The sequence below is a fragment of the Pinus tabuliformis genome, chromosome 7, assembly GCF_031772625.1.
Source record: "Pinus tabuliformis cultivar Carrire ecotype Pingquan chromosome 7, CPIR1, whole genome shotgun sequence".
NCBI classification, from domain to species: Eukaryota; Viridiplantae; Streptophyta; class Pinopsida; order Pinales; family Pinaceae; genus Pinus; species Pinus tabuliformis.
In genome coordinates, this window is record NC_142293.1 from 950,652,609 (window position 1) to 950,666,661 (window position 14,053).

Here is a 14,053-nt window from a genome sequence, read left to right on the forward strand (position 1 = left end):
GAATCAGCATTTAAAGCACTGTTGAACATTGGTAGCAGGTAGTTGGAATTACTTAGTTTCTTCCAACACTCCCCCTTAATTCCAACAAGACACTATACTCTTAATTGTCATGTCTGCTGGTCTAGGTCTCAGCTAGGCTTATAACATAATTTGGATTTTCTACAATGTACAACTTATTTCTACACATTTCAAATTTAGCCTTTCCAAGAGGCTTGGTGAATATATGTCAGCCACATTTTCATTTGTATTACAATATGATAAGTCAATTTCTTTTGATTGCAATTTTTCTCTTACAAAATGATGTTGTGTCTCAATGTGTTTTGTCCTTGCATGATAGATAGGATTGTTTGCCAATTTGATGGTGCTTTGATTGTCACATCTGATTTCTGTAGGTGCTTGTTGTGTTTCTCCAACATCTTCAAGTATCCTCCTAAGCCATATTGCTCCACAGGTTGCATTGCATAATGCTTTATACTCAGCTTCAGTGGATGACAATGAAATAGTTGGTTGTTTCTTACTGCTCCATGATATTGATCCTGAACCAATATTGAACATGTATCTAGTAGTTGATTTCCTATCATCTGGATTTCTTGCCCAGTCAGAATCAGAATAACCTACCAATTCAACATCAAATTCATTAGTATACATAATACCAAAATTAAGTGTTCCTTTTAGATATCAAACGACTTTCTTTGCTGCTTTCCAGTGGCTTTCACAAGGCTTAGCCATGAACTAACTAAGTATGCTGACAGAATATGCTATATCTGGCTTGGTAGTGGTGATTTAGTTCAGACTTCCCACCAGTTGACGGTACGTAGTTCCATTCACCTCTTTGGTTCCATCATCACTGCACAATTTGACATTATGTTCTAAAGGAGTAGATGTTTCCTTGCATTCAATCATATTGAATCTTTTAATGATTTCCCTTGTATATTTGCTTTGTGTGATCAGTGCCTTACCAGGCTCCCTCCAAACTTCAAGACCTAAACAATAATGCAATTCCCCAAGATCCATCATCTCAAATACATGTGACAACTAATTTTTAATTTCTTTAATCAACTTGCATGCATTTCTTGTTATGATAAGATCATCAACATATACAGATATTAAAGCAACATTCTTGTCTTCATCCTCCTTGATGTATAAATTAGGATCATTCTTGCTTCTCATAAAACCTTTCTCATAAAAGAAAGAATCAATTTTCACATACCATGATCTTGGTCATTGTTTCAAGCCATATAAAGCTTTCTTTTACTTGCAAACCAGATGCTCTTGTCCCTGTTTTACAAACCCTTCGGGCTGAACTAAATAAACTTCTTCTTTTAACTCACAATTCAAAAATGCAGATTTGACATCTAACTGATGTATTTTCCAATTATATTTTGTAGCTAATGGAATCATGATTCTAACTGTGTTCAACTTAGCTACAGGTGCAAAAGTATCTCCATAATCAATTCCCTCCTTTCATGAATATCCTTTTGCAACCAATCTAGCTTTATGTTTATCAATACTTCCATCAACATTAAATTTAGATTTATAAAGCCATTTGCATCGTATGGGAACTTTGTTTTTAGGAAATTCTGTTAATTCCCATGTGTCAATCTTCATTATCGAGTTATATTCTTCATTCATTGAATCTATCCATTCTTCATATTCTTTAGCTTCATCATAGCTTGAAGGTTCTACAACATTCATAACAAGGGACATTAACGCATAATCTTTATACTTTACAGGTACCTGACTTTGACGTGATGACCTTCTTGAAGTTTTACTGCTTTCATCTTTCTTTTTGATTTGTGGAGTCTCCTCTCCTCTTCTTAGAGTATCATGAATGCTTGATGCTCCTTGCTCTTCAGCTTGTATCTGTTCTTGCGCGTGTTCATGTTCTTGGTCAACACTTGTATCTATTTTGACATAATCATCAATAGCATGCCATACACTAGTATTATTTATTTTATCACCTTCATTTGCATTCTCATGAAACACCACATCCCTACTTGCAAGCAGTCTATGAGTACTGGGATCAAACAACTTTTATGCTTTTTGATTATCACAAAAACCAATAAATATGCACTTAATTGACTTTGCATCAAGTTTTCTTCTTTCATCTTTAGGAATGTGAGCAAATTCCTTGCAACCAAAAACTCTTAAATGATTCACTTTTGGTTTGTATCCATAAAATGCTTCAAAAGGTGTTTTAAGCTCTAAACTTTTGGTTGGACTCCTATTTTTCAAATAAATCGCAGTATTAATGGCTTCAACCCAAAAAAAATTAGAGATATTTTTACCTTGAAGCATACTACGTGCACATTCAACTAGTGTTCTGTTTTTCCTCTCAGCAACTCCATTTTGCTGAAGTGTATGCGATACTGTAAATTGTTGCATAATCCCATTGCTTTTACAATATTGACTAAATTCCCTTGATTTGAATTCTCCCCCTTGATCAGATCTCAAAATTTTGATGTAATTAACAGTTTGTTTTTCTACCATACTCTTAAATTCTTTGAAGTACTCAAAAACATCACTCTTCTTTCTTATGAAATAAACCCATGCATACCTAGATCTATCATCCACAAAAATAAGAAAATACCATGCTCCACCAATAGATCTAGTTTGCATAGGTCCACATACATCAGTATGAATTAATTCAAGTATTTCCCTTTGCCTTTTTTCTTTATGGATAGGAAATTCCTCCCTATGTTGCTTGCCAAGTACACATGATTCACATTCAACATGATCATTCTTCAAGATAGGAAGCCCTTCAACCATAGTGTTCTTTTGAAGTAGCATTAAATCTTTGTGATTTATATGTCCATACCTTTGATGCCATAAATCTATTATTGATATTGTTGTAGATGCCAACGCTTGATAAATTTTCTTGGTCACATCCAGCTTATACAAGCCTCCAACTCTGGCTCCTGTGGCAATAACATTGTACTGATCTTGAATTTCTTTTACTACACACTGTGATTTAACAAATTCCACCTTCAAATCTTGGTCAGTAATAGTAGAAATAGAAATTAATTTTTTTTTGATATCAGGAACATACATCACGTTATGAATCTGTTTTTCTTGTCCATTAGGCAAATTCACACTTATTACTCCATAACCTTGAACTTTAAGTGATCTGTTATCTCCTAGGCAAACATATGTTCCACAATGTTTTCATGATATTCATCAAACCACTCCTTATTACAAGACATATGGAGTGATACCCCAGAATCAATGAACCAAGCATTCTTATCTTCATTTTCCATAGACAATGCAACATCAGAAAAAAACAATTTAAGATTTTTAAAGCCATTACTGATTGAGGTATCTTTGTCCACAAAATTTCCAATATGCCTTCTGTTTCTTTGCCTAGACTCATTATATTTCCTTTTATAACAATCCTTAGAACGATGCCCAGGTTTGCCACAATAATAACACTTATCATTTCTCTTTGGAAATTTAGACTGTGTCATACCTTTTTGTTTTGCTTGAAACTTGCCTCCTTTGTTCGTGTCCCATGGCTTGCCTCTGTATGGATATTTTCCCTTGGCCACCAATGCCAAATCTGAACTGCTACAGCCCAAATTAAAGCTCTTCATCCTCTCCTCCTCTTATAGAAGAATTCTTGTCAACTCATCAAATGAAGGGGGTTTCTCTCTAGCTGCAAGACTTCAAACAAAAATCTGATAATCTTGAAATGGTGACTAAGTCAGTACTAGACACCTTTTCACCAATATCTCCTCACTTATCACTTAAATCTTTGACACGAGATATAAAATTGCTTATACTTTCATTTGCTTCCATTTTTAGAGATAAAAGCTTAGTCTTCAAAAACAAGATTCAGTTTGTATTTGTTGTTTCATACAAACCCTTCAACGTATCTCATGTTTCTTTTGATGTCTTGCAATCTCTGATGTGAGGAATAATGTTGTCCTTTACGGACATACGCAAAAATACCTTTGCTTTTGTCTCCCTTCTCTCCCAATCTGGAATAGAACCTGCAATAGTGGGTTTGGGTTCATCCCCACTCACAATGGACCACAAACTATTTCCTTCTAAAATAGTCATTAACTTGAATTTCCAATTCACATAGTTTTCTCCATCAAGTTTGGTGGATTCATTCATATAATTAACAAGCAATAAATTTGCCATGATGAAAAAAAAACTTTACCCAATCACCAAAATGCCACCAAATCTAAATGCACCAAATTTCACTAAATCTTAGAAAACGTTTCACCACATTAATCAAATACTAAATACCTTATTACTCCATTATAATCTTCTCATTAAAAATAAGCATCCCCTTTCTAAATTTAGTCTCAACACTTGAAATAAAGCAAATCTTTTAAAATCAATTTTCCCATTTGAACCCCTTTAAAAATATCATAATACTTTCTAAATTGTTTCTTTTATATCCAACGCAGAATTGAGCGAAGAAGAGGTTTCAATATTTGGAGAGGTCTTCTCCTTCATACCTTCGAAGGTTTCTTTTCTACAGAGCTTACCACGGATCTGCAACCACACGAACTCAACAACACTGGTATGAATCTTCCACACAGGTCTTCCAACTTTTTAGCAATAATCGTTCACAGCACCACAGACAGTGATGCCAAGCTAGGCCTCCTTATGCGCACAGCCTTCCGCCTCTGGTTGTGGCTAGCACTCGCACATTAAGATGTACACCTCACGAACTTCGGGAGAGTCCATCAAACACAAGAAGCTTTCAGCATCTTCCCTTGAAAATTACCACTTCCAAACCCCTACGTTCAAAACAAGTCTGGTTGCAGGCACTCGTACATTACAATATTTATTTCCTGCTCAAATATTTGCATAGTAGTTGACGGCAAAAAAAACATGAATAAGAAATCCCTCAAAAGAATCCACAAAAGACCTTACTAAAAATGAAACGTTTAGCGGATAAACAGCTCACAGCTCACAGTACGCCGCTCACTGCTCTTCTGCAACACACAACAATATCTCACCTCCTTATACACAACACCAAGCCTCACACAGCGCTCGACCTCACACCCGCTCTGATACCATGACAGAGATCAGAGGCACACAGCGCTTGAACACAACACACAAACACTGAACACAAAACACGCTTCCATTCATTGATTAACAGGTATATATACAAGATGAGAAGCTTGTGGAGATTCATTCAAGAAGTGGCTTCGTGGAAAAACTTTCCTATTTTCAACAATTTCTATAATCAACATTTAAATCGCTGTTAAACATTGGTAGCGGGTAATTGGAATTACTTAGTTTCTTCCAACACAACGTAACATTGTTTTATGGATTGTTTTCCACATCGAATGACTTTTTGAAGATGGAATACTATAAAGTTTGAGTGTCCAATAAAAGTTATATATGGAAGGTGATGAAAGGACACCCACGCTTTATATTTTTACAACATTATTCATGGGGTTCACACATTTTACGCCCACGTTTCATTCATGTGCCGTTGGATACTTACTTTATCACCCAAGTATGAGGCACACTTTTGTCCACGTCGATATATCCGATTAGAGTATAAAAATTTAGTGCGAAAAATTCGGCACTCACTATCTAAAAACAAATTATGTGCATTTTCGTGTCGTCGAAGATCTAGAACGCTGATGAGGGACTGCTATTTTTAACAAGGCTCCACATCAATTTTTGTTTGTTATTTGATTCGTAATTTGGATTAGACTATTAAACAAGTGTCAAACTTAATAATATATATATATATGAAAATAAAAATGTTAGGTTAAAATGAGGTTTGTAGGTGAGTATTTTATATATATGAAAATAAAAATGTTATGTTAAAATGAGGTTTGTAGGTGAGTATTTTATTTTATTGGTGGTAATAAATTCTTTAAATTTTTTTAGATGATTATTATTTGATAGGAAGAAATTTAGTTTCAACTAAATAAGATTAACATTAAATTTTATTAATAATTTAAAATTATAAACTAAATTTTATTATTTTTAATATCATTAGTATATATTCTATAATTTTTATTAATAATTTAATATTACAAACTAAATTTTATTATTGTTTAATATTATTTAAATTTATTTATAGCTAGTATATATTCTATGATATAATTTTTATTTTCTAAAAAATTAAAGTAATACCAATCTTAAAGATTTTCTTGTTTCAATATTATTTATCAAAATCCTAAAATAAAAACTAATCCATTTATATTGCTGATCTTGTATCAATATATGTTTTACTGATATTGCACCAATATATGTTTTGCCCATCTTGTATTGACATCTGTTTCAAAAAAAAAAAAAAAATTAAAATAAATTTTCACTGTGAGTTTTTCCAAATATCTAAAAAATATTATTTTACAGCTTTTAGAAATAAAAACACAAAAAAGTCTAAAGTTTATATGTGATTAAATCTGAAATATTAATAATTATATGAAACAAAAATAAGTGTTATTTTAAAAATATTTGAAAACTAATATTTTCATTATATTATATAAAACATAAAAGTAATTTCTAATCAATTTATTAAATACAAAATTTAAGAAATTTATTGTAAATCATTATTTCATCATTAGTGTAAAAGTTAAAATAGTTTTATTAATTAATAATAGTATTAATTAATATGAAACTTAAAATTTATTATAAACTTTTATAATTAATATAAAAATAAAAATAATTTAAAAATTTAAATTAAATAATAATACTAAATTTATAAAATATGTATTATATAATTAATTTTCTATTCTTATAACTTTTAGCTTTTATAATTTTATTTAACATTTTTGAAACTTGGGTTGTTTTAACATTATTAAGATAAAAAGAATCAATAATTGTGAATGGAAACTGATCCATTTATGCAAATAACAATGATCGAATATACATATTTTACCATTAGAAAAACACTTGTGAAAACATGTTTAAAAGTGGGTGTGCATTTACCTTTAAAATATAAAATATGTCACCTGTTCGTTTGTCAGGAACGTAGCAGTTTTGTATGGAAAGGTTTTTTCATCTCTCGATGACTTTTTGGCCATGGAATAAATATAGAGTTTGAGTGTGCAATAAAAATTGTATGACGATGGTGATGAAATCACACGTACGCTGTAAATTTTTACAATATTATTCATCACTTTCGTCCACGTCGATATTGATAAAATTAGTGCGAAAAGGTCGGCACTCACCATCTAAAAACAAATTATTGTGCATTTTCTGCATGGGGAAGGAAAGTTTCTTTGCCACTTTTATTTCTCCCCTGACGGGCAACCATGATTGGTACAAGCGTTAAATAATACCACTTTCGATCGAATATTTTAATGTGGTACATATTTTCTACATTACAAGGTGCAGTCTCAACATGACGCTAGAATGCTGACATAAATAGCTTGACATCACATCATTATTATGTATAAATTATTAGGGTAGACGTTGTTTATTAACCACGAAAGATATAAAAATAACATTAAAAATATTAAATTTATCAACCCATTAAATTTACCAACCTAATCCCTTGGATATAAAAGCAACGTTAATTTTGGGACCACAACATTTTACGGATTTCGTGCTAACGAGTACGCTGAACACTGAACGTGGCTGGAATATTGATACTTCAAATCTCCGCCTAACACTTTCGATGGAATATTTTAATGTGGTACATCTTTTCTACATTACAAGGCGCAGTCTCAACATGACGCTAGAATGCTGAGATACAATAGCTTGACATCATTATTATGTATAATTTTTTAGGGTAGACGTTGTTTATTAACCATATAAAAATAACATTAAAAATATTAAATTTACCAACCTAATCCCTTAGATATAAAAACAACTTTTGAAATATTGGATATGACATCAGATCGATGACATGATCGTTGAAACTCCTATTTCCACCACTATAGAAAAGTTAATGCACCCTGACATGCAAGGGGAATAGTGGCTGCCTTGCATTTATATTTCCCTCAAAGTTGACTTTGGCATGTTAGCAGCAAGGCAGCCACTATTCCCCTTGCATGTAAAGGTGCATTAACTTTTCTATAGTAGTGGAAATAGGAGTTTCCGCTTGTTCTGGCCCTTAAGCCCCTCCTGGAGCACGGGATCTACCAGAACGTCAGATCCTTGATGAAGGCCGTAGATGGTGTGTTTCGCATCGCAGACTTTGGGTGTGCAACTGGGATGAATACTCTTCTCACAGCTGACACCATCGTCACAGCTGTCAAATCCATTTTTATTCGCCATTGCGTAGACGTACCAGAATTCCAGGTTCACTTCGTTGATCTTCCATCTAATGATTTCAATTCATTGTTTCGAACATTGCCTCCATTTCGAGGTGCACTTGAAATTGTATCTGGAGATGGAGGAACAGGACTACCAACAGCAACAGCAGCAGTGCACAGTGAAGTTAAGCCTCCAGCGACTAGATGTTACTTCGCATCAGCCGTGTCGGGATCTCACTACAGGCGACTTTTCCCACGGCAAACCCTCCATTTCTGCCATTCCTCCACCAGCCTCCATTGGCTTTCACAAGTGAGTGAGAAAGACATTAAGCCCTATAGTTATGTCATTTAATTTTCCCATCTGACCAAATCTAGTTTAATACTGATGAAGACGATATATTATTAATCGCTTTCAATTTCAGGTTCCTGCTAGCATTGAGGACAGATGTTCCCCTGCTTGGAACGGTGGGCATGTCTACATATCAAGTGATGAAGTAGCCGATGCCTATCTCGACCGATTCAAACAAGACTTTGCAACATTCCTAGGTGCAAGAGCGAAAGAGATTATTCCTGGAGGATGTCTGTTCATCGCTGTCTTGGCCCGTAACTCTACGGACATAAAGGAACAAAGCGGGTTGGGAGATTGTGCTTTTCACTTGGAAGTTGCATTTCAGGAGATGGTAAACGAGGTAAATTATATAATTCAATATTATTATCTCATAATTAGGTTTTAATACATTCAGTATGTGATCGAGATTTTGTTCGCAGGGTTTGATTGAGGAGGAGAAACTAGACTCCTTCAACATTCCCTACTATGGTCCAAGCGTAGGGGAGCTAAAGATCATAGTGGAGACGGAGAACTCTTTTGAAATAGACAACGTGATGACTCTGAGTGGGTTTCCTTTACATCCGTTGATTGAGGTTAGAGAGGGGGAGGAGGAGATGTTTGGTAGAATAGTAGGAAAGCATTACAGAGCCTTGTTCGAAAATATTGTGGGAGCCCACTTTGGATGGAATGAATATCTTATAGATGAATTTTTCTCCAGGATTGAGGAAAGAGCCGCTGTGAAATTTGCAGAGTACTTGCCCAATACACTTGACCTGGTCATTGCGTTTCTCCTTCGCAAATGATACACTTTATCAGCTCGCTGAATCTGGGTTACCTCCATTCGCGCTGTATAACTACTCAACAGGCACATAAATAAATGGTGCTACATAGAACGTTGTGGTCGCGATTAGTTGAACATGCCTCAAGGGTAGCGTTTTTCTAAGAAGCCCAAAATGTAATTGTTATTATTGAATAATAACAGGTTATCTGTTTTCTGCCCTGTTTCATTTTTCTATTAAGATTAACTTTACAGACTTCCCATCAAAGTTATTATGCTTCATATGTGTAATTATAATATTTTGTAATTTTTTATATTATATATAATTAATACTACTTACATTATTTAGAAAACAATTTAAAATTATTATTAAATATATTAAAAATATTACAAAACAGATATATATTATTATTAGTGTTTCAATAAAATTGAAAATAAGGGTGTCTTATGTGAAATTTTTATAGATATAAATAAAATAATTAAGAACGAGTATAGATCCATCTTAATGTTGTACTTGAGTGCACAATGTGGTGATTAGGGCGGTTGGCTTTCGCACCCCAGCTGCGTTCGATTCCTGCGGGAGGCCATTTGTTTCGGTGATGCTCTTCACGCTTCGGCGATATGTATATCTGCTGGCTTCGGCCACATATGTTGTATGTTGATGATGCTCTTCACGCTTCGGCGATATGTATATTTGCTGGCTTCGGCCACATATGTTGTATGTTGATTCTTCAGCGCGGATCTCTCCCCCACTGAAAAATAGATCCATCTTAATGTTAATTCTTAATCTACCAACGTTTAAGTTTTGGACTCATAAAAGGTTTGCATCTTGTGGGGTTTGATCCCTCTAGGAATTTGGTAAAGTCACTTAGCTTAATTATACTTTGTATTTATATTGAAGATATCCAACATTTCAAGTGGACATTACACCCATAATAAAGAATAATTAGGCACGATTGTATAAAAAGTGCAAGGAAAAGGATTTATCAACCTAATGAAATGTGTAGATATTGAATATAAAGAGTGCAAAGAGTTAAGTTGATAGAAGGGAAAGATGATAACTGTTGAAAAGACTATTTCAACCAATAAAATGTGCAAATTCTGACTATAAATGCAATTAATTATAATTGGACTAGGGAAGTTAGTTTGATTAATTTTAAAATAAAAAAAAATGTCATATGAATCAGTGCCATATAAATAGAGTTGTGCCATATAAATAGAGTTGTAATTTTTTGGGGTGTAATATTGATTATCCAAAATATTGGCCAATAATATTATATTAAAGTCTAAAAATCTCCATAATAAAATGAAAATAAATATTCATAAATAGTATTCCATATTTATATATATAACTCTTTTAGTATTTAATATTGATTATTTAATTCTTTTAGTATTTAATATTAATTATTTAAATAAAGTCAAAGTTATCCCGTTTTTATATTATTCTTTTAAATTTAGTAACATAAAATTGTAGATTTATATTTATGAAACTTTACAAGGAATTTAATTTATTAGAATAAATTATTTCCATCTTATGGACAGTTTCTCTAGTTTCCCGTCTCATGTTATTTTATTTTAAATATATTGTGGACAACTTTTTCCAACCCCCAACATTTTTTATGGACAGCTTTCTGCATCTCCGGATGACGTTTTGAAAATGGAATAAATATAGAGCTTGAGTGTCCAATAAAATTTCTATGACGAAGGTGATGAAATGACCAGTTTTACATTTTTACCATATTTACTATTTATTAATCTAGCTCATACATTTTACCATCATATTGCAATTCATAAGCGATTGGATTCTTACTCTATCACTCAATTATGAGACCCACTTTTGTCTACACAGATATTTCCGATTATACTATAAAAATTTAGTGCAAAAAGATGGGCACTCACCATCTACAAACAAATTATATGGATTTCCGTGTTTAAGAAGATCCAGGGGACGATTGGATTCTTACTCCATCACTAAATATTGGGGACGGTTGGATACTTACTTTATCACCCAAGTATGAGGCACACTTTTGTCCACGTCGATATATGCGATTCGAGTATAAAAATTTAGTGCGAAAAGATCGGCACTCACCATCTGAAAACAAATTATGTCCATTTCCATGTCTCAGAAGGTCCAATGGAATATGAGTAGTATTTACTGTTGAATTACCTCCTGACAAAATTTATCGCTAAAATTCGATGTCAACCTCACTTTCAATCGATTTTTTTTCTAATGAAGCACATATTTTCTGCTAACATGTCAAAATTTAGTGGCTCACGACGTTAGAATGCTGAGAATACGTTGACATCCTTATTATGTAAAAATATTAGGGTAGAAGTTGTTTATTAATCACCAAAGATATAAAAATATCATTAAAAGTATTAAATTTATCAACGTTGTAACGTTAGAATAGTCTTCCATATGTTAGAAGATTCTTCCATATAAAAGCAGCTTTTAAAATACTGGAACATAGTCATTTGTTTATAACGTCTAATAGTGACGCCATTATAGACCACATTTCTAGATGTCGTTGATATGTGGAGATAAGCATACTTTTCTATCCTTTATATACATAATGTTATAACACGTGAAGCGTAATATTATATATTTATTTGAATAAAATCTAATATTAAAAGATATTATATATAATACATTTTGTTCAACCCTTTACATGGTAACAACGATGTATCAAAATATATTATTAATTTCACTTCAAAACAACATTTATCCCATAATGAATACATACTAGATTTGGTTTTTAAATCGAAGAAATAACATTTCATCGGCTTCATCAAACTTAGACATTTTATGATTTAGGATGCGAGGAATGATGCACGTCATCTCATAGACACAAATTAGTGTCCCTATAACAAGATGAACACCATTTTAGAGAATATGAAGTTGGAATTGAAGATGACCAAACATTGAAGTCGAATTGAAACTGTGGATCAAAATACAAATTCACACAGGAAATAGAAGATAAATGATGATTTCTAAATATGTGGGAAAATGTTTCTAATTTCATATTCTTGGGTTTGAAACTGAAAAATGTGATCTTCCATTTCCTAAACCTTTAATTTAGTCCATTGAATTATGACTTAGATGATGGATATTCAGAGTATATGAAATCGTGACCATTCAAAAGAGTTTTAATTTTATAAAGAATTGAAATTCGTCAAGCCCAATTATAATATATGACATTCCTATGAGCATAAGAATATGGGATACATGCAATGTACTAACTACTCACATTCACAAATCTAACTTACAATTCCTCGTAGATTTTGCATTGCTTTTAAATAATTGCTTGATCAACCACCAATTACATAGTCCAATTGAGACGGTAAACACCCTCAAGAATGTGGTTTTCCTGAAGGGAGGAAATGGACATTCAAGTTATGTGTCGCAATCCCATGATAGTCGCACCACTTAGATTATCGTGGACCTCTGTCATCAGCGAGGTCCACTGTTATAGTGAAACCAACTTACAATTACTTAACTCCTGAACTACACCTATTTTGTGCACTCATTAATTTGTTGTAGCTTCTTAACCTTGAGTAATTAATTACATGAGTTTGTAGTGTCCTTATTTACATTAAGCGTTATGCAACATCGAACAATATAAACTTATCATATGCAATAGTGTGAAAATAAACCAACGATAACCAAGAGCGTACCAATAGAATTATAAAGTAAATGGACTTCTTTATTATTACATAAGTGCTTTTACATCAAGTGCGAGGTTGGATGAGTTGGTAACAACTCTCCTTTAACACTTTAAAAAATATATGTACAAAAACTAGACTTTACAGCGAAAATGTAGGGCAACCAAAGATTCACCATTTACAAGCAAGCATACCACATAAAACTCTTGCACGAATTATGTCTACCTTTCCCAAGATGAGAGAATCTCTTCTGCACCTTCTTGCCTCGCCCACTTCTTCTGTCGTTTGATGCCTTACATGATCTCTGTCACACCACAAACTTGTGTGTTATGTCTTGTGCGAGTGGATGTCACGTTGTCCACATCGTCAATTTCATTTATATGTGATTCATCCATCATTATGGTGCCAAAGCCATTTGTCGATGCCCTCCCAACATACCAGACTGAAATAACATATGTTTTGAGCACACCCGCCCATTGCACTTTTGTACACACCAAGAAAACTTGACCACACCACAGAAGCACCTCGCCTTCGAGCGACCGCATATAGGGTGCACGTCTTCATGCCATGCACTACATGTGATGTTTCATGAGACTGCTCATTCATCCAACTTGCCCCACTTGCACAAAAACTTGGCCTGTGTGTCCAACATGCCACACCTGTGCTCCACACCCATCGTTTCAAATGACTTCGCACGCATGGCTATAAAGTCTTTAATTCATCTCGTCGGCACCTAATTGGGCATTCAGCTTACCTTGTGCTAATGGTGCTGATTTTGGATCTTGACATCCTCCTCTAGCTCGAGTCATTGCCATCGTCACTGATCCCGCATTTTAAGCTAAGTCTGTGTCAATATTAGTAATCTCCTTCTTCCATCACCACAAAAAATCCCTCGTTTCCTGGCCAATTTCCTCTAATGCATTCTTCCAACACATGAAGTATTCTCTTTTAATGTTTCTCTTGACTCGAGTAGTCATCAAGTTGAAAATATTCTCCAAAATTATTTATGGTTGGTTTACAATAAAATTTGGCCATCACGATGGTATTGATCTCTCGGTATCATCCATATCATTTCATCCTTTCTTTAAATACTTAATTGGAAAA

The 14,053-nt window shown here is 33.5% G+C and overlaps 1 protein-coding gene across 1 annotated transcript; it reads left to right on the forward strand.

Annotated features, from left to right (window-relative positions):
• Positions 1-8,030: 8,030 nt before the first annotated feature.
• Positions 8,031-9,383, forward strand: LOC149250774 (indole-3-acetate O-methyltransferase 1-like). The gene is made up of 3 exons (XM_089456475.1): positions 8,031-8,490; positions 8,603-8,869; positions 8,949-9,383. The coding sequence occupies exons 1-3, from the start codon at positions 8,086-8,088 to the stop codon at positions 9,309-9,311; spliced, it is 1,035 nt and encodes a 344-aa protein (XP_089312601.1). The 5' UTR covers positions 8,031-8,085; the 3' UTR covers positions 9,312-9,383.
• Positions 9,384-14,053: the final 4,670 nt, after the last annotated feature.